The 20,972-nt window shown below is 46.6% G+C and overlaps 1 protein-coding gene across 3 annotated transcripts in view; it reads right to left on the bottom strand.

The window, feature by feature from the left end:
* The window catches only part of ESR2 (estrogen receptor 2), a 58,363-nt gene that overhangs the window by 15,313 nt on the left and 22,078 nt on the right, over positions 1–20,972 (bottom strand). For all 3 annotated transcript variants that reach the window (XR_009557100.1, XR_009557099.1, XM_035104475.2), the window contains exons 5-7: positions 9,854–10,153; positions 2,624–2,762; positions 400–533 (exon numbers count right to left, since the gene is read on the bottom strand). Coding sequence is in view for 1 of the 3 variants with exons in the window: in XM_035104475.2 (XP_034960366.2) it covers positions 400–533; positions 2,624–2,762; positions 9,854–10,153 (573 nt within the window). In the remaining 2 variants the exon portion in view is untranslated. The remainder of the gene's footprint in view (positions 1–399; positions 534–2,623; positions 2,763–9,853; positions 10,154–20,972) is intronic.

Consider the following 20,972-nt stretch of genomic DNA (forward strand, 5'->3'; position numbering starts at 1 on the left):
TCTCTAGTGACAGTGGTGAGGCGTGTCCACAGAGGTGCCTGCCCCTTGTATTCTGCTGCCTGAGGCAGCCACCTCAGTCTGCCTCACGGGTGGGCAGGCAGTGAGGAGCAACTGCTTAAGTCCTAGGTTGCACGCAACTTCATTAAGAGTCCTTAAGTTTTGCCTTTGGAGAGTATAAAAACACAGTGTCTGGGATGAAATGGCAGGTGGTGACCTCGGTATTATTTCTGTGTACCAGTCGTAAAACCATTAGAGCATGAGGACGGAAAAAGCACTTAGGGCATTTATTACTCCCTTTGCCTTAATGGCCATTGTGCCCTTTGGAATTTCTTCTGCTACCACCCAACTTTTTGTCCCCGGTAATAAGCACAGCTTGACATGACTGAAGCGTCTACTCACTGGAATTGAGGAGGATCATGGCCTTGACACAAATATATTCCTTGTGCTGCAATTTCAGCTCCCGGAGCCTTGAAGTTGTCGCCAAGAGCATGTCAAAGATTTCCAAAATTCCTTCCACACACTTCCCTTCATCCCTAATTTTTGGAGACATAAAAGAATTACTGAGGATGCAAAACAGCATTTCCTTTAAAAACAAAACAAAACAAAAAACACTCCAGTATGCTTTAGTCTAGTATGCATTTGCTTTTTTTTTTTTTTGTCGGCATCCACAGTTTTTGTTTTGTCTTTGAAATGAGCATGTTGAAATTCTAAGTGTCTTGGACAAAATCCTTGTCCTTGCCTTTACAACACAAATGAAGAACCGGGAGCCCCTCAGAAGTTGTTATGCTACAACGCCCATCATTCCTCACTATCTCTGCTGGCTGGAGTTGGTGGGAGTTTGAGAGGAGAGGGGAAATTCAATTTTATTTGCATATTAATTAGAAACAACCTAATTTGCACTTGTTCCACCCAAACCCAAACTGAAACACAGTTATCCTTTGACATTCACACTTCACCGAATCATAGATGCCAAGTCTCCCACTTAAAAATGCGGGATCAGCAGCGGTGCGGCACCGAAAGTCACTTCTACGCATGTCCGGACATGCGTAGATGCGACTTCCGGTGCCGCGCTACCCATGTATGGGCACCCAAAATCAGGCGGCGGCAGGACCCAAAACGGAGCCTTCCTGGCAGGTAGGAAATCCGGGGGATTTGTGGGATTTTTTCCAATCCGGGCTGCCAGCGGGAAACGGTTTAAAATATGGAGGTTTTCTGCGAAAAACGGGAGAATTGGCAGTTATGCACTGAATTTTGGTCTCCAATATAATAATAATAATAATAATAATAATAATAATAATAATAATATATTATTTATACCCCGCCCATCTGGCCGGGTTCCCCCAGCCACTCTGGGCGGCTTCCAACAAAACAGAAATTCTAAAATACAGAAATCCATCAAACATTAAAATACAAACAACATGTACAAGAGTGCATATTTTAGGGGGAAATGTGCGTAATATATTAGTGAAAATAACATACAAAATGCAGTATATTAGAGAAAATTGTTGTAGAGAAATTCACATGAAAATGCTTGCAAATATTCACGAGAATTGTTTATTTGCAAAAATCGTAAGTTGCTGCACCAATTGTGGTTAACTGAATTTAAGACCGGCAAAATAAGAAACTATCTGAAACTGAAGATTCATCCATTCCTATCCAGGAGTCCTGCAACATCTGGAGGGCCACAGATTCCCAATCCTGGCTTGAAACTCAACCCCAGGAAATTATTCCTATTCCATTTATTATTCTTATTCTTATTATTTGAAGCTGCCTAACACCATATGCTCTGCTTGGCAATTATCTGGAGGTTTCTAGTGCTGAGTGTAGTTATTCTAATGTTAGGAACTGTAACTTGAAAGGTTTCTTTAGCTTGGTCGGTAGAACATGAGATTCTTAATCTCAGGGTCGTAGTTTTGAGCCCCATGTTGGGTGAAGGATTCCTGCATTGTAGGGGGTTGGACTAGATCATGGGTAGGCAAACTAAGGCCCGGGGACTGGATCTGACTCAATCGCCTTCTAAATCTGGCCCGTGGACGGTCCAGGAATTAGCGTGTTTTTACATGAGTAGAATGTGTGCTTTTATTTAAAATGCATCTCTGGGTTATTTGTGGGGCATAGGAATTTGTGTTGTTGTTTTTTCTTCCCCAAAATATAGTCCGGCCCCCCACAAGGTCTGAGGGACAGTGGACCGGCCCCCTGCTGAAAACGTTTGCTGGCCCCTGGACTAGATGACCCTTGTGGTCCCTTCTAACTCTATGATTCTATGGTTTAAGGACTTCAAATATTTTCATTATTACGACAAAGGCCCAACTAGTCCTCTTCCCACAACAGCCCAAAAGATGCTCTGAGAAGGTCACAAGCAAGGCATGAGCACAACAGAACTCATATTCCCCAGTTTTCAGAGGCATGTCATCTCCAAAACTGGTGGCAGAATGCAGTCATCATGCTTGGTAGCAACTATGGATAGCTTCAACCTCCACGAATGCCTAATCCCTCTATTAAAGTGTCCAAGTTGGCAGCCCCCACACTGTTTCTGTGCCACAAGGTTGAAATGCAAATCAAACTAACAAGCAAAAATAAAAAAAGGAACCCCGTAACCCCAAAAGACGCCTCGTTTTCTCACCTGTCAAGTACGAGATCTGGCGCGAAGATGAGCTTGCCAGGGTGATCGATGGATCTCCACATCAGACCCACCATCAACACTTCGAGCCAACAGCTTTCCAAAAGCCTTACTTGATCGAACAGAGTGAGTTCTATAAAGCCTTTAAGGGGAGGAAAAGTGGGTCATTACATCATCATCAACAACAACATTACATCATCAACATCAACTACCCTTCTTTTTCTAGAACGGGAATGTGTGACTTTCGAAAGCATTGAATCATTTCAGAAGACAGAACTTTGAATGCCTCGCATCTTTGAATGCCATTTTTAAAACCAGAGAAACCATGAACTTTTCCAGGGTGGTAGCACTTAATCTCTTGATCACACAGGGCTTTGGGCCTCGTGCGTCATCCTCCTGAAGAGGAGACACGCACACGGGAAACTCAGGGCGGCAGGTGGGCGAGAGGCTGACAAGGATCTGACCAGATGGGAAGCCAGTTTGTTTCTACATGCCCATGTCCATTAATACAAGTGGGACAGCAACAAAATACTGCAGTGCGTCCCCAGCTCCTAAGAGGAGCGTTTCTGTTCATGGATCCTGCAATTGCTTAGGGGGGGTGGTTAAAGGGGAAAAAGAGACCTTCATTTTCACTTGCAGCCTTCCGCTGTTGTGCTAAACGTATCAGGTAGCAGGTGATGGGAGAGACCTTCTACCTGAGACCTTGGATAGAGCTGGTAGCAGTCGATGTCAACAATACTGAGCTAGACAAACAGGATGAGTCGGTATAAGGAATAGCCCTGAACTGGAACATTTTATACTTGTGAGGGGTTCTGGAGAGTCGGAAATGGAAAAAACAGTTTTCCTTTCCCCTTTCCTTCCTTCTGAAATAGCCTTGTATAATGCAAGGGATGGAGCTTTCTAATGTCTTGGACACACACAAACTCCTCCAGGGCATTTACTATAACTTCTTAGGGAGATTGAGCAAGTAAATTCATTCTTCTTCCCTCACCTCCTGTTTCTTTCCCCTCCTCTCCTCTCCTCAACAGACACCTGAAAATGGAAATATACCCTGTACATCACAGGCTCTTAGGCCTGTTTAAAACTTTTTCTTTTCTTTTATGCAACTTCTCTTTTGTGGACTCTCCTTCATTATTAAAGCAGAGGCTGGATTGTCATCTGCCATGGATGCTTCAGCTGAGATTCCTGCATTGCAGGGAGTTGGACTAGATGGCCCTTGGGGTCCCTTCCAACTCTACGATTCAACAATGTTCTGAATTCCTTATCTGCCACCCAGCACATTTTAATCAATTCATATGTCTATATGTATCCAGTTTGTCATTGTTATTGCACATGGAGACGAATGTCTTGACAATTGGGCAATGGCGTTGTTTTTATAAAGTTATCATTGAAAGTTGATTTGCATATGCAATAGATTGTCATTTGACTCAAGTAGGGTTGCCATACGTCCAGGATTCTGGGTGAAAATCGCTTAAATATCTGGGAAAATCCAGACGTATGGCAAGCCATGTCGGAAGTCTTGATTTTGGCGAACTTTCTTCAAAATAGCTTCCTCTTTTTTTGAGATCTTGCAAGCTCAACAACTTTGGGCAAAACTAAAAAAAAAAGGTTCAACAACTTTTGTATCCGGATTTTCACTCTTTGAAATATGGCAATCCGAACGCAAGAGGCTCATGCTTGGCTAGTTTCTGCTTGTTCCTGATCTGCTCGTGTGTCCATATGAATGAACCAACTCCTTATCTTTTTTGAATTACTTCTTTTAACAAAATTGATCCCCGTACTTGTGCTGTTGGCACACAAGATGAAGCCTGTCTCCAGACAGGAATGTCAACAAAAGCCTCCTTTTCCCTTTTCTTTTTGAACTGTGGTATATTTCACCCACACTCCAAGGCAGCGAAGAAAAGCAGGCAGAAGCGGCAGCAGCGGGAGAGGCGAGCAAAGTATAGATCGCGCAAATGCAACTTGGGAAATGAAAGAGACCTTCTTCCAGAACTTTGCAGCGACACGGTCTTAGTGCCGTGGTGCTGTGCGCTCTCAAATGTCCTGCTCCATCATTTGAGACGCTAAACAAAGGGCGCGGAGGGCATCGTCACTAACATGAAGGCTGCTGGGAAATTAACGGATGCCGATCCACCCTGCAGGATCTCTCACACCCCCTCCTACACGCTCCATCCCAAGAGCAAGAACAGCGTGAAACCACTTGGGAATGAGTCAGCAGCAACCTGCTGTTCTCTCTGGCACCAGCAGCAAAGCCTTATGGGAAGGAGAAGTGTCATCTTCGTGGAGAGGGGGGAAGTGGCAAATTAAAAAAGAAAAGGCAAAGGAGGAGGAAGAGGAGGGGGGGAATAAGGATACGTGCAGGAGAAGCGACAAGGCACCAACACTTTGCTCACATATAAATGTAACGAAGCCCTGCTGTTTTTGCCCCCCATCCTGCTTGAAAGAGGAACTTTTTTTTAGTTCAGTTTTCAGTTGTTTTTTCAGTTCAGGAGCCACATTTCCTTCTTGGCAACATTCTAGGGGCCACATGCCAGTGGTGCGCAGGGCGGGAGCAAAAGTGGGCAGGGGCAATTCATATAAATTTCACCTACTTTCACACACGCACGCGGCTTTCTGTTATCTAGCCAGGCAAGCAAATGGCATAAGAGTTCAAGGGCATTTTTTCCAGCCAGGCAACATCACTCAAAGAGGGTCAGTGGGGGTGTATGGCCGGAGAGAGTCCCAGAGGCCAAGTGAAGAGGCCTGGAGGGCCACATCTGACCCCTGGGTGTGAGGTTTCCCACCCCTTCTTTGGAGAAAAAAGGGACTCCAGAAGGGAGAGGTTCTGAACAAATGAAATAAAGGGTCAAACACCTCTCTCTCCCACTTCAACACCAATGGTTAGTAAAGAGAATAAAGAGGCACTGGCCTAGGAATAGGTCATTTCTGCTTTTCAATGTCCTATCAAGTTCCTTGCCACTCCCAGGTTTGTCCAAATCGTGCTTGCCTGGCACAAAGCTTCTTCGTCTGTCATTGTGATTTCTGCATGGCCAGGGGGTTGGACTAGATCAGGGGTCCCCAGACTACGGTCCAGGGGCCACATACGGACCCTGAGGCTCTTTTATGTGGCCCCCAGGGACCCCCGCCGCCCGCTCTTACTGGCGTGGTCAGGGCCGTCTTTAGCAAACAAAAAACTCTGCACCTCCAGCTCTTCACCTCCATTTTTTTTTAAAAAAGGAAAGGTCTTACCTTCCCTGGAGGAGCACGGCGTCTCCCCCGAGCCAGAAGGCCTCGGGGCGACGCCTCGGCTGAGCCGAGAGCCACAGGGCCGGGAAGGGAGAGGCAGCGGAGGCCAGATGGGCGCCATGGAGCCAGCGGGCAGCGGGGAGAGTCCTAGACTGTGGGAAGGCATCCGAGCCTTCCCGCCAACAGGAATGCCAATGAAGTGCAGTGCCGGGGTGAGGGATGACCCTGGCGCTGCAGAGCGGAACAGGGTCCTAGTGCCCCTGCTCCGCTCGCTTACCTCCCTGAGTGGAGATCCTGAGCGGCGCGGCTGGCGGAGGGAAAAGGGAGGCCGCCACGCAGCTCCTCCACTTGCTGGGGCGCCCCTCAGCGCCCTGAGCGCCCCCCTGAGCGCCCAGGCGCCCGCGCCACTGGAGTCAATGGGCGAGCCGGCCCTGGGCGTGGTGTGGTGCGGCTGCCGACTTCCGACCCAGAAAAGCGACGGAAATAACTTGTGCACACATGCAAGCGTCATTTCCGGTGTACTCCCGGGTCGGAGGAGGCTTCTGCACATGCGCACAAGCTATTTCCGGCGCTTTCCAGGTCGGGAGTGTGCCAGAAATAGTGTTTGCACATGCGCATGGGCGCGCACAGCCAAAGCCGGGTAACTTTGGGGACCCCTGGACTAGATGACCCTTGGGGTCCCTTCCAACCCTACGACTCTATGAATCTATGACTGCAGCTCTCTGCATTGTTTTCTGGGAGTAAAGCTCCTTTAATAATGATAATGATAATGATAATGATAATGATAATGATAATGATAATGATAATGATAATGATAATGATAATGATAATAATAATAATTTATTCATACCCCACCCTCCCCAGCCAAAACCGGGCTCAGAGCGGCTAACATCAAATATTTGAACTTTGAACTTTGAACTGAATGGTGCTTACTCCCGAACTGCATAGGTCCAGTGCACTGAGCTTTAACAAAATATCTTCAGCCAGGTGAAGAGCAACTTTTAAACTTCGTTTAGGGAAGCAAACCATCTTCCATTTAAACTGCTGTCATGAATGAAGAAGGAACTCCATCAAAGGGAAAGAAAGACCCACCCTCTGCTTATTGATGCCCCCCATCCTTTGACTACTGCTGTGATAATCCGTCACAAACTCAAAAGCCTTGTTGCAGGGCTGTCTTAAGCATATACGGCATCGGGGTGCAAAAGTCCGCCCAGCGCCCGCACCCCAGGTTGTCCAGAGTTGTCGACCTTTGGGGGAGGGCAACACGCTCTGGGCCAGCCGTCGAGGTGCGCAGGCGGGGCAGAGCAGGGCACAGAGGAGCGCAAGGCGGCGGTGCTAGGCCAGGCGCCTCGTTGAGTGGGCAGCGCTCTCTGGGAGGGCCTCTCCACAGCCCTATGCCAATCCCAGGCACGCAGGAGGGCAGAGCCAGCTGGCCGCCTCAGCGCCTCGCTTGCCCCCGAATTCAGCAGAAGAGCCCACTGCAGCACTCCAAAGGGCAGGCTCTTCCCTAGACTCCAACTCTCGGGCCCCAGACTCTCGGCCTGGTGCCCCAGAGAGCCCGGCGCCCGGGTGCTCCGCACCCCATACGCCTATGGTTAAGACAGCCCTGCCTCGTTGTCACCTCTTATACTTGCCAAAGCAAGGAGGGGGCATCAGTTACCCTGGTGCTCTTGCGGTTGACATCATTACCCATCCTCGGGGGGAGGGGGAGAAAAGTCCAACTCCTGCTCTCCACTACACTAATACTCCCCTCAGTATCCTACTTCCAGAGTCAACATGGGAGTTACAACGCTGCTCTGTTGGCCTGGGTGAATGCTGATGTACAATGGGGGGGGGGGAACTGTGCAAATATCTGTGGTACTAAATTTACAGTATGATCGCACAGTTATTCATTCTCCCCGCCTCGCCCCACCATCATTCGCACCACAGATGCACCCTGCTACACAAATGCAGCATGCCAACTTGGTTTTTGAAAAAGAATAATGCTTTGAATTTAGTTCGCATTTCTGCTTGGAGTCAAATTAAAAGAGAAAAAGCAGATTAGCCTGAAATTGAAGAGGACAATAATTCTGAGGATCATCAGCTTGTGAAAAGAGAGATTGCTCCCCCCACACACCCTATATGAAAGGAATATAGAATCTCTAACAGCAGTATTTAATACCTTGGGGTGGGGAAAACAGACACTCCTACCAATCTCTCTCTCTCTCTCTCTCTCTCTCTCCTCCTCTCCCTCTCCCTCTCTATCTCTATCTCTATCTCCTACCACCAACACTTTAAGTGACAAAATAAGCAGAGATAGCCACTCAAATGTGAAAATGGATTCATTCCCCAGCTGAGTGCAAATGCCTGGCATTTTCCAATGATCAAAGTAAAATATACTCGTCACTGGAGCTCCCACTCAAGACCCCGGTGACTTTAAATTTCGTTTGAGACTTTTCAGATGTAATGCTCTTCTTGTCGTTATGATCCTTTCTTCCACTTGCAAGAGGCAGCTCTCAGTCGCCCCGCTGTGTGCACATTTTAGACGCCTTAGAAAAATTAGAAATTGCCAAGACTGTTGAAACTGATTCTCCAGCACTTAAAAAAAAGTAAGTTGATCATTTTATTTCATTTTCATTTTTTAAAGGGCTTTGGATTGATTCCATTCACTCTGCCCAAATCACGCATGAGGAAAAAAGAAAACTAGCCATATAGATAAGAAATTGGAGCTGTTGGGAGGGTGTTCTGATTACAAAGTTATGCCTAGAATTGCAAAGACATTCCGCCAATTGAATAAGGTGCTTCCTTATTCCTAGTAACCCTACTGTCCAACAACATCTGTATTGCCTACTCTGAGTAGCAGTGGCTTTCCAAGGTCAAAGTCTTTTCCATCACCTGCTACCTAATCATTGGCTACGCTTGCTGGGGCCAATGAGAGTTGGAGTCTGCAACGTCTGGAGAGTCGCAGCTTCCTGCAGATCCTGGGAAATGGTCAGGGATTGAACCTGAAACATTCTACATTCAAAGCATGTGTATAGCAATTTAATTCACTGAAATAGAAAATGTTTGTATGCATGACCAGGTTGCTTCAGTTTGATTGGTTGGTAACGGAATTCTAGAGAGTCTAGTACAGGGGTCAACAAACTTTTTCAGCAGGGGGCCGGTCCACTGTCCCTCAGACCTTGTGGGGGGCCGAACTATATTTTGAAAAAAAATATGAACGAATTCCTATGCCCCACAAATAACCCAGAGATACATTTTAAATAAAAGGACACATTCTACTCATGTAAAAACATGCTGATTCCCGGACCATCCACGGGCTGGATTTAGAAGGTGATTGGGCCGCATCTGGCCCCCGGGCCTTAGTTTGGGAACCCTTGGTCTAGTAGTTCTCATGCGACTGGCTAACGTTGGTCGCATGGGAGGTATCTAGTGAAGGAAAGACTCCAATTTTATGTGCAGCAAGATGACTGTGTTTTAGAATCCACTGTGAACACTGCTAAGTTGAATCGAGTGTGGGAGTGCTTCTTCTGTGCTTGAGAGAAAGAGAGCAAAGCTACAGGAGTGGGTGAAAGTGGGAATCTCCCATTGGAGCTGCAAGGCATGGCCTATTTGAGATACAGAAGGCTGAAAGTGCTGAGCTCTGGAAAGAGAGGAAAACACAGTCATTTGGAAGTTAGAAGAAGAGACTGTAAACCCATGCTTGGAGAAGCACAGGGCTGCAAATGTTATGCTTTAATTCATCTATAAGTTTCTGCAAGTAAAGTTTATGAATATTAAAGTCTGGAATTGGTTTTAATTCCCAAAGAAGGGTCAGTGATATATATGATTTGAGCTTCTTATTTGTGATTTTGCTACTCTTATTTCAACATGGGTCTTGTTACTAGCGATGGCACAAGCCAGGTTGCATAACCAAATCACAATACGGGATCTGTTACGGGATCTAAATTACACTAGTGCCTATGTCTGCAATGTATGTTACACGGCACAAAAGTCCACTGGGAAAACTGGAACGTTCAAAATTCTTACCAGGAATCTTTTTGGCCCAGCCAATCATGTGGACCAGTTCTTTGTCTGCAAGCTTCGTCAGTGACATCATCATGGAGGCTTCTGTAAACGGTTTGCTGGGGCGGCTCACCAACACATTTGGCGGCTCGGCTTCAAGTAATATGGAAACGAACTGTTCCGGGGTCAATGCATTGACCAGCAGTTCTTTTACTTGAATTATGGCTTCATTGCTCTTCTTAACTTTGCCTACGCAGTGCACTGGATCGTCTGAGTTACGGTGGCGGCGAATTATGCGATAGCCACAGCGCTCTCTTCTTGAACCTGAAATTTACAATATTTCAGAACTAAAGGGAATTTTTCATTAACCCAGTTACCACATTTGCAGTGTGCAGGGTATAATAATAATAATATGATATTTTTTAAACACAAAACTGGCAAATACAAGAACAAATTCCCAGTGCGCCCAGCATTCAGATTGTAGACCTGGAAATTAGGTGGGCACCGATGGTTGCATGCTTTCCCCATCAATTAAAAGCTTAACTTTTTACTCAGGCGGTCCCCAGCCACGTGAGGAGATCGCAGTCTCTTGGGAGTTGGCCACCCCTATGAATGTTCTATTACTTTATTTCTGCAAATCTGTTCTTTTATGAAGTGCTTTGGTACTCAATGAATGAGACAGCAGGACCCTCACAGCATCATAAAGTTGGAAGGGACAAACCCCTGCGATGAAGGAATATGCTGGATTTTTTAAATATATGCTCGGTTTGCAATGTTGCTGCCACTGAGAAATGGGCTCAACCCCAACTATTTAGTATAGTGAGTACAGAGCCATAGTGGTCCATGCAGCCTACCACAGTTAATTTAGTCACTTTCTAAGCCACTGTCGATTTACTCACAGGATAATCAAAAGTAGGACAGGGAAACAAGCATACCGTGTTTCTCCTAAAATAAGACACGTCTTATATTTATTTTTCCTCCCAAAAAACACACCACGGCTTATTTTCGGGGGATGTCTTATTTTTTCGAGCGGGAGCTGGCAACCGCGCCACCGGCCGAGCAAGGAGGAAGCACACGTGCCCTCCCAGTGTTCCCCAAGGGATCTTGTGGGCTGATCCCTCCGGACCCTCTTGGCTTTGGGGTCCCTCGCTCCCTTTTGCCGCCGTCCTCCCCGCCCCCGGGCGAGCGCCTGTCTCTCCCCAGGGAATGGCATCCACACGGCGCGCATTCCTGAGCCGGCGGAGGGGCTGTTGGGACTTGTTTTGGCTCAGAGGACCAATTCCTCCATTCAAACGCCAGTGTGCAAATCTGCCCTTGCCTGCCTATAGCCGGCCCCCTTTCGGCCCGGGACCAGTCTGGTGACTGGTGACTGCTCCCGCCAGGTGTGTGTGTGTGCAAGGGATGAGTAGGCGAGAGTATGCATGGGCGAGAGGCGGACCGGGTGCGGGGCTAAGACGGAAGACGGCGAGGAGGGAGGAAAAGGGTGTGCGCGCGCCACCAAAAGACAAACGGAGCGGGGAAAGTGGACCAACTCCCCCGGCTGCTCCTTCCAGCTCGGGAGTTTGCTCCTTGGGATGCCCGATTCCGCCGCGGCAAGAGCCTGGTGAGAGGCAGCTGCGGCCCGCTTCTCAGCTGATCGGGCGCCTCTTCGCCACCGCCGCAGCGCTCAGGGTGCTCGCCCCCAGTCGCCCACGCAGATCCCGGGCTTCACCTGCAGCCGCAGCTGCCTCTCAGCAGACTCTTCGCGCTGCGCTGCGCTCCCCGATCAGCTGAGAAGCGGGCTGATCGGGCGCCTCTTCGCTACTGCCGCAGCGCTCAGGGCGCTCGTCCCCAGTCGCCCACGCAGATCCCGGGCTTCACCTGCAGCCGCAGCTGCCTCTCAGCAGGCTCTTCGCACTGCGCTGCGCTCCCCGATCAGCTGAGAAGCGGGATGATCGGGCGCCTCTTCGCTACTGCCGCAGCGCTCAGGGCGCTCATCCCCAGTCGCCCACGCAGATCCCGGGCTTCACCTGCAGCCTTCCTTTCCTTGCCAGACCTGCTCCCCCCCCGGCTTATTTTCGGGGGATGTCTTATATTTATTCTATTAATGAAAAGCCTGACATGGCTTATTTTTGAGGACCGTCTTATTTTAGGAGAAACACGGTATACGTTTAAAACAAGACTAAAGCCCGAGAGAGCAAAAAATGTCTTCAATTGTCGTACCTCAGCAGGAATGTTATTCCACAGAACAGGGACAACTACACTAAAAGCCCTGCTCCAAGTTACTGTTCTCCCCACAGCCCATTTCAAATACTGTAGGTGTTAACCCTTTTGTTTTCTTAATTTAAAATAATGTTATGGCTTTAAGAATCTAATGAATTGATTTGTTTTAAAGCACTAAATAGGGAGCTGTTATATATATATAAAATATTAATTCCTAAGTGTAGCATGTTTATTTTACTGTGATTCTTCTCCATGTGCTGAGAAAAGGTTTGAACTAGGAAGAAGAAGAAGAAGAAGAAGAAGAAGAAGAAGAAGAAGAAGAAGAAGAAGAAGAAGAAGAAGAAGAAGAAGAAGAAGAAGACTTTTAGAGGACATCTGAAGGCAGCCCTGTTTAGGGAAGCTTTTAATGTTTAATAAATTATTGTATTTTAATATTTCTGTTGGAAGCCACCCAGAGTGGCTGGGGAGGCCCAGCCAGATGGGCGGGGGATAAATAATAAATTATTATTATTATTATTATTATTATTATTATTATTATTATTATTAGCAAATAATCCATGAGTCAGCAACTCAATTTTCTCTTTCATGTCAGGTCAAACATCAATCACTTCCAAACTCTACTGGAAACATCAACATAATTGAAAACAACAACAGGCCTTTTAAGACATATCACTTGGTAAGTTGGTAACTCATTTATAAATGTGGAATATTTCTATTTTTCCTTGGAATATACAGTCATACCTCAGCTCCCAAACGCCTTGGGAGTTGAACGTTCCGACTCCCAAACGATTGAAAACCGGGAGTGAGTGTTCCAGTTTTTGAACGTTCATTTGGGAGCCAAACATCCGAGGGGGCTTCCGCGGCTTCCGATTGGCTGCAGGAGCTTCCTGCAGCCAATCAGAAGCTGTGCTTTGGTTTCCGAGAGTTTTGGAAGTCTAACGGACTTCCAGAATGGATTCCATTAGACTTCTGAGGTACGATTGTAATAAGTTTGCGTCTACACATATTAAATGAGTGCACCAGCCATTATTGGTCATAATTTCTTTTCTTTATGAAACTGATTATTATGAGAAGAATTTCCCAAAAGCCACTGGTGTCCAGGAGCATCTATGTTGCCCCTGTTCTTGCACCCCCTTAGAGATCCTACGCCAACCTTGTCATTATTTTGCCAAAAATCAATGTTATGCTGATTCCTTGTAATTGTTGTTGTTGTTGTTTAGTCGTTTAGTCGTGTCTGACTCTTCGTGACCCCATGGACCAGAGCACGCCAGGCACTCCTGTAATTACCACCACCATTAATAAAGTCAGAAAAGTGGAAGTGTGGCCAGTAGCACATGTATTTGGTGTCAAACAAGTGACTCATCTCATCCCAGCGATGCCAACCTGGTGCTCTCTTCATCTCTTCAGGTCAGCCTGCCCTCTCCTTTGTTTTCATTCTGCATTGTGTTTTCCCTCCTCTCCCTGCAAACCACAAGGGAAAAGCCAGTCTCCAAGAACGGGGAGGAAGAGGTGCAGAAAGTGCAGCACACAACCCTCCTGGAAATTCCCTAAAGAGAAGCTTGTTGAAGAGAAGCACCTGAACTTCTCATCTTCCTTTTGAAAATACCAACCCCTATTTGTCATCTTTTATATGGAGCCCAAACACCCTCCATTGGCATCGCCACTGCCCTGCCACACTGCTTGGGCACGCTAGCTCCTCACTGCCAATTACCCTTTTGTAAAGAGCAAAGAGGTCGTCCTAGCCAGAACGCCACATGTCACTGCCCGTTAGGTCTATTTAAAGATTGAATGGGGGCAATCACCAGCCCTGATTCACCCACCCTGAAATTATAAATACCACGTCCCAGTTTTGATATTTGATTGCTGCTGGGTCCCAGATTATTACAACATTTTCCATTGCTTTTTCTTACTAAGCACTCTCCACTTCCCTAAGTGATTAGAAGTTCCAGAGGTATCATTACAGGGTATGTTTTGCTTTGGATAAGACTGCACTGAAGACTTAGAATCATAGAATCATAGAATCGTAGAGTTGGAAGAGACCACAAGGGCCATCCAGTCCAACCCCCTGCCGAGGAGGAAACACCATCAAAGCATTCTTGACATATGCCTGTCAAGCCTCTGCTTAAAGACCTCCAAAGAAGGAGACTCCACCACACTCCTTGGTAGCAAATTCCACTGCCGAACAGCTCTTACTGTCAGGAAGTTCTTCCTAATGTTTAGGTGGAATCTTCTTTCTTGTAGTTTGAATCCATTGCTCCGTGTCTGCTTCTCTGGAGCAGCAGAAAACAACCTTTCTCCCTCCTCTATATGACATCCTTTTATATATTTGAACATGGCTATCATATCACCCCTTAACCTTCTCTTCTCTAGGCTAAACATACCCAGCTCCCTAAGCCGTTCCTCATAAGGCATCGTTTCCAGGCCTTTGACCATTTTGGTTGCCCTCTTCTGGACACGTTCCAGCTTGTCTATATCCTTCTTGAACTGCGGTGCCCAGAACTGGACACAGTACTCCAGGTGAGGTCTGACCAGAGCAGAAAACAGTGGTACTATTACTTCCCTTGATCTAGACGCTATGCTCCTATTGATGCAGCCCAGAATTGCATTGGCATTTTTAGCTGCTGCATCACACTGCTGACTCATGTCAAGTTTGTGGTCTACCAAGACTCCTACATCCTTTTCACATGTACTGCTTGTCTTTGAATTGTTTGTTTTATTTACAAATATACACCCGATCCTAATGCAAGCGTTAAAGCTGCTGGTCATGATCCAGGTGGAACCAAAGGAGCAGTGTAGACCCCTGGAACCTGCTGGGCTGCTTGCAATCCAGCTCCCTGTCTCATTCTTTGTCCTCTTAATTCAACACTGTTTCTCTACCCTCAGCATTGGCTGAAGGTGTCACATTCCAAAGGCAGGGGAGAGAAACTTCCCATCATTCGCTCCTTGCTGAAGATCAACCCGTCATCCCTGACTAGCCGCAAGGAATCAGCCAGCAGTCATCACATTGCCATGGTCTCTGGCTTACTGCTAAAGCTGAACAGGGAATCCACCAGTTCGCACTCACTGTAAGGCCATAGTAAATGATTTGTAATGAATACCTAGATTTGGGGTGCTTTGTTCCTCCCCTCTGGCATGCAGAGAAAACGTGCCACCCAACCCCTGGCTTAGATTTATGTCCGAACTGGGAATTGTCATTCATTTCACTGCAAACAAACCACAATTTGCAGCGAAGGTTTCTTCTTGGCTTACAAACCATGGTTTTGTTTGAGAGAAACGAACCACTAACTTTCTGGCTGTTCAACAGTGGAATGGACTCCTTTGGGAAGTGGCGGAATCTCCTTCACTGGAGTTTGGACAAGATGACCCTCAGGGTCCCTTCCAACTCTACAATTCTAGCAGAAAACAAATTGTGGTTTTTACCATACCATGAATAACCCAAACTCTGGTGTGTGTGTGGGTTTTTTGGGGTGTGTGTGTGTGCTTTTTGTAGTTTCTATGATTGCTCCAAAGACATAACAGACATACTTATTTGCCATACCCCTATCTCACTGCACCTTCAGTACATGCCTATTTTTAAAAAAATTGCATATAAAAGTCAGTAGGAGATTTCGCTTCTAAATGATCAGAATGAGTAAGTAGCCAGTCTCTTCTGCTGAGTTCTGCTTCTGTTGATCCCAACAGCCTAAAATCCAAGGCCGACAGACAGCAACACCCTTTTATCACAGTTGTTGTATAAATGAACTGATTGGGTAGCCTGAGAGAATTCGGCTTTGATTGCAGTATATATATATAATATCTGTTTCCCTCTCCTAGAATAAAAGGATAATGATTGAGCTGGCCAGGCTCCCCAAATGAAATGAGACACATGAAACCTCGGGGGGGGGGAATTAATGATTGAAAACCGCTTTTCATTTTCAGCGTGAAGTCATAAGTGTCGAAAATATTCTTTCCCCTTGAAAACCACTCTGCAATTCAACTCGAGTGACACCAAAGTTTAGGAAAGCATTCCTGTACCTTGAAATAAATAATTCCCCATTGCATACAAATAAAATGAAATGGTATGATATATGGCAAAGGAAAAAAATGTAAGCAGAATCCAGATGCATAGATTACAAAATGATTTCTCTGAACACTTTCTGATCCAAGATCTATAGCAGGCATCCCCAAACTGCGGCCCTCCAGATGTTTTGGCCTACAACTCCCATGATCCCTAGCTAAGAGGACCAGTGGTCAGGGATGATGGGAATTGTAGTCCAAAACATCTGGAGGGCCGAAGTTTGGGGATGCCTGATCTATAGCAATCTAGCCCTTACAATTCAGTGCTGCTTCCAGATAGAGGGTTTCACAAGAATCACCCATACCCAATCAAGACATTATTAGAACATACGAAGAGTCTGCAGGATCAGGCCAATAGCTCATCCAGTCCAGCATCCTGTTCTCACAACAGGAAACCTGCAAGCAAGACCATTTCCAGCAACTGGCATCCAGAAGTGTTGCTGCCTGCAACCTCGGAGGAAGAGTATCGCCATTGTGGCTAATGGCCTCTTTTATGAATTTGTCCAATCCCCTTTTAAACTTGGTGGCCATCACTGCCGCCTCTTGGAGCGAGTTCCATAGTTCAGCTACTCTCTTACCTGTCCTGAATCTTCTGATATTCAGCAACACAGGATGTCCATGAGTTCTAGTATAAAACATGTTTCTATCCACTTTCTCTGCACTGTGCCTAATTTTCTAAACTTCTATCATACTGCATCTTGTTCGCCTTTTCTCTAAATGAAACATACCCAAATGCTGCAGCTTTCCCTCATAAGCAGAATTGCTCTATCCCCTCAATCACTTTGGCTGCCCTGAACCCTTCCCAACTTTGCAATATCCTTTTTGAGGTAAGGCACTGCCCCCCCCCACACACACACAAGCAACTAGCGCTGGGATTGCTGTCAACGTAAGTTGACAGCAATGGTAATTGGTAATTACCAATTACCAATGGTAAATGGTAATTACCCCCAATGGTAATTGTTGCCATTGGCGATGATTTTTACCAAAATCACAGCCAGTGAGCGGAGGTTTAAACTTCACAGTCCCATAAACTAAACTTCTGGTCACAACCACAGTAGCCTGCACTTGGCGTTCAGTTTTTAAATCCTATAATGTGATTGCTAAGCCTGTTATTAACAGGTAGTTAGGCCCTTGATGATCCTTACAACATTCCTCCATTTATAAGTTGTGAATTATTCTTATTGTTATTTATTAAATTTCCTTCCTCTGAGGATCACGGGGCAGTTTGCAATATAAAATCACAAAAAATATACCATTGGAACAAACAAAAACAATACCCTCCCTGCCCCCCAACACACAGCCATAGATTTTTAAATTGGCCATAGGCCTGGGAAAAGAGGAATGTTTTTGCCTGAGGCCTAAAGATAGGTAGTGAAGGCGCCAAGCAAGCCTCCCTGGAGAGAGCATTCCGCAAGCAGGGAGCCACCACAGAAAAGACCCATTCTTGCGTTGTCACCCTCCGGACCTGACATGGGGAAGGCACATGAAGAAAGGCCTCAGATGATTATTGTAGCGGCTGGGGTCAGTCCCTAATACTGCCAATCTGGAACTAAGGCTGAGATTGGGTTCATGGCAACGGCAAGGTCTGGACAGGGGATCTCCTGGTTCACAGCCTGGCCTGCTCACCATTTCACATCAGTACCAAACCCAGGATCCTAGAATATTTTTCCAGGCGCATTGTTGATTTCAGGGAGTGACTTGAACATAGGACATTGTGCTAAGGCAGCTTTTATTGGGGCCCCACATGTTGTGCCCCCGTGGCACTTGCCTTTTGGAAACATGAAAGGCAGCTGTCATTCTACTTCACGAGGCGATCGTTCAAACCGCGCTGTCATTCCTCCATTCCCAATCAACGGTCTCATGTCTCCCGGACATGTACACTCTGCACTGGTGATCCTTCTAGCCCAGGCATAGGCAAACTCTGGCCCTCCAGATATTTGGAGACTACAACTCCCATCATCCCTAGCTAAACAGGACCAGTGGTCAGGGATGCTGGGAATTGTAGTCTCAAAACATCTGGAGGGCCAGAGTTTGCCTATGCCTGTTCTAGCCAGGTAATGATGACAGCTTTATTAAAGAGCCTGGCCATCTGTGATGGTGTCATAGGTAGAATCATAGAGTTGGAAGAGACCACAAGGGCCATCCAGTCCAGCTCCCTGCCAAGCAGGAAACACCACCAAAGCATTCCTGACAGATGGCTGTCAAGCCTCCGCTTAAAGACCTCCAAAGAAGGAGACTCAGGTGGCAGCTGAAGGAAAAGCAGAGTCCAGGCCAGTGAAGTCACGCGGTCAGCTCCTGAAGGGACCACCAATGACCCCAGGCAGTATAACTGGGGGAGCCTGGTCCACCACCTGCTGAATACTGACTACTTAAAGACCCTCTGCGCCCCGGTGGGAAGGGAGAAGCGCTGGCTAGGAAGTTCCAGCCATCAGATTCTGATGGAGACCATCAAAAATCAGAGACAAGCCTGCCGCTTTAGTGCTAAGTCTTCTGCAACCTGTTCGTTTGTAATTGCATTTCAGTGTTTGGAGAGCGTAAACTGCCTTGGGGGCCTTGGAAGAAAGAGAAAGAGAGAAGAAGCAGGGAGAAGGGAGGGAGGGAGGTGACTTACACACTACCTCTTTATTGAGCACTCCTCCTCATCTGCTTGTGGGGTGGTTACATGGCATTGCATCAAGAAATTCTTGTCCCTTATTTTGCAGTGCATATCTCCATCACTTGCCTTATCGCAAACATCCATTTTAGGGGGAAGTGAGTTTGTTGCACAACAGCTCCAAATCTGCTTTAAACAGAACATTCTGGAATTACAGAAGCCATCCTGGCTTCTGGTTGGGCCAGGGCTTTTTTTTTCCAGCCAGAACGCACCGGAGCGCACCTCTCAGGTGGGTGCCATTGCCATTCTAAGAAAACAAGATGGGCTCTGACACCCCTTTTCTGGAAAAATAGCACTGGATTAGACCCTGGGATGTCTTGATTTGGACCCCACGAGAGCTCAGTCCCCAAAGGCTGTGTTTTGGGGGGCTGCGTTCTCACACAAATCATGCAACTCGCACAGGAGCACGGCCTCGAAGGTTGCACACCCCAATTTTCTTTTGCAGCATGTTGGAAGGTGTGCTTTAATTGGATAACCTGAAGCCCACCCAAAAATAGCAATCTGGAAGTGTCTTCCCCCTGCATAGAACAACACACAAGACAAGATGGATTGCTGCGTCCACTGCAGTTCCTTATGAATTGTAAGTTTGCCCCTAGAATGTTTCTCTTGGATAGGAATCTCAAATAATAGGGAATCTAGGGTGTAGCAACAGGGATTACCTGACTGGGCATAACTCAGACATGAAAAGCAATGGAATCTATCAACAGTTATCAAGTCCACATTCAACCGGATCATGTTTTCCCTTTAATTTGCATTAGTTCAGCGTTATCGAGGCAGTCGATGAGATAGCAGGCATCGCAGAGGCTTAGTAAGGGCAGCAGGCAAGGCAGAGCAACATCACTGTAGCTCCGTGTTGGCTCTGTGCCTGCAGCCTAACACAGTCAAGAGCATCCAGCAAAATGCAATGGGGAAGGGGAGGAGCTAACTGAGGACATGTGACTTCAGGCAGGCAGCGGGTATTGTCAGGTTTTCCCAAAATGGATTTTTAGTACAACAGGTTCAGTGGTGACTCACTGAAGTAAAGCCAGCACAGTCTGTCTGAACTATGAGAATGAAGAATATCAATGATGGCAGCCTTAAAGTTTCACCAGCATTTTCAAGACACCTTAAGACAGAGGAATCGGCCCATGGGAAAGAGCAGTTCTATCCCAGTTGCATATAACCTCCCAGAATTACTGTTGTTGTTCTTGTTGTTCTTTAAACCAGCAGTATTTTTTCCTGGTATTATTATTATTATTATTATTATTATTATTATTATTATTATTATTATTATTAATACCCCACCCATCTGGCTGGGTTTCCCCAGCCACTCTGGGCGGCTTCCAACAGAACATTAAAATGCAATACAGTGGTACCTCAGTTTATGAACACAATTGGTTCGGGAAGTCTGTTCATAAACTGAAGCGTTCATAAACTGAAGCGAACTTTCCCATTGAAAGTAATGGAAAGTGGATTAATCTGTTCCAGACGGTCCCGCGGGGTACTTAAACTGAAGCGTTCATAAACTGAAGCGAACTTTCCCATTGAAAGTAATGGAAAGTGGATTAATCCGTTTCAGACGGATCAACGGAGTACTCAACCTGAAGCGTACTTAACCCGAAGCATGGGTGTAATTGGTTCCGGAAGCCTGTTCATAAACCGAAGCGTTCATAAACTGAAGCAAACTTTCCTATTGAAAGTAATGGAAAGTGAATTAATTCGTTCCAGATGGGTCCACGGCGTTCGTAAACTGAACATTTGTAAACCGAGGTGTTCATAAACCGAGGTTCCACTGCAATCTATTAAACATTAAAAGCTTCCCTAAACAGGGCTGCCTTCAGATGTCTTCTAAAAGTCTGGTAGTTGTTTTTCTCTTTGACATCTGGTGGGAGGGCGTTCCACAGGGTGGGTGCCACTACCGAGAAGGCCATCTGCCTGGTTCCCTGTAACTTGGCTTCTCGCAGTGAGGGAACCACCAGAAGGCCCTCAGCACTGGACCTCAGTGTCCGGGCAGAATGATGGGGTGGAGACGCTCCATCAGGTATACTGGATCGAGGCCGTACTGACCGGTATGCAGTACCAGTACCATTCCCTCCAAAGGGTTCCCAAACAACATTGGGTGATTAAGCTAAGGCCTGATGACCAGATCCACCTACCATTGGCATTAATAGAATTCGCACATGCATAGCTGTGGTCAGAATGAGAGCCTGCGACTCCTCTAGAACGTGAGCAAAGATCTGTAACTGAGAAACA

This window comes from Zootoca vivipara, chromosome 1 (assembly GCF_963506605.1).
Source record: "Zootoca vivipara chromosome 1, rZooViv1.1, whole genome shotgun sequence".
Taxonomy (NCBI): domain Eukaryota; kingdom Metazoa; phylum Chordata; class Lepidosauria; order Squamata; family Lacertidae; genus Zootoca; species Zootoca vivipara.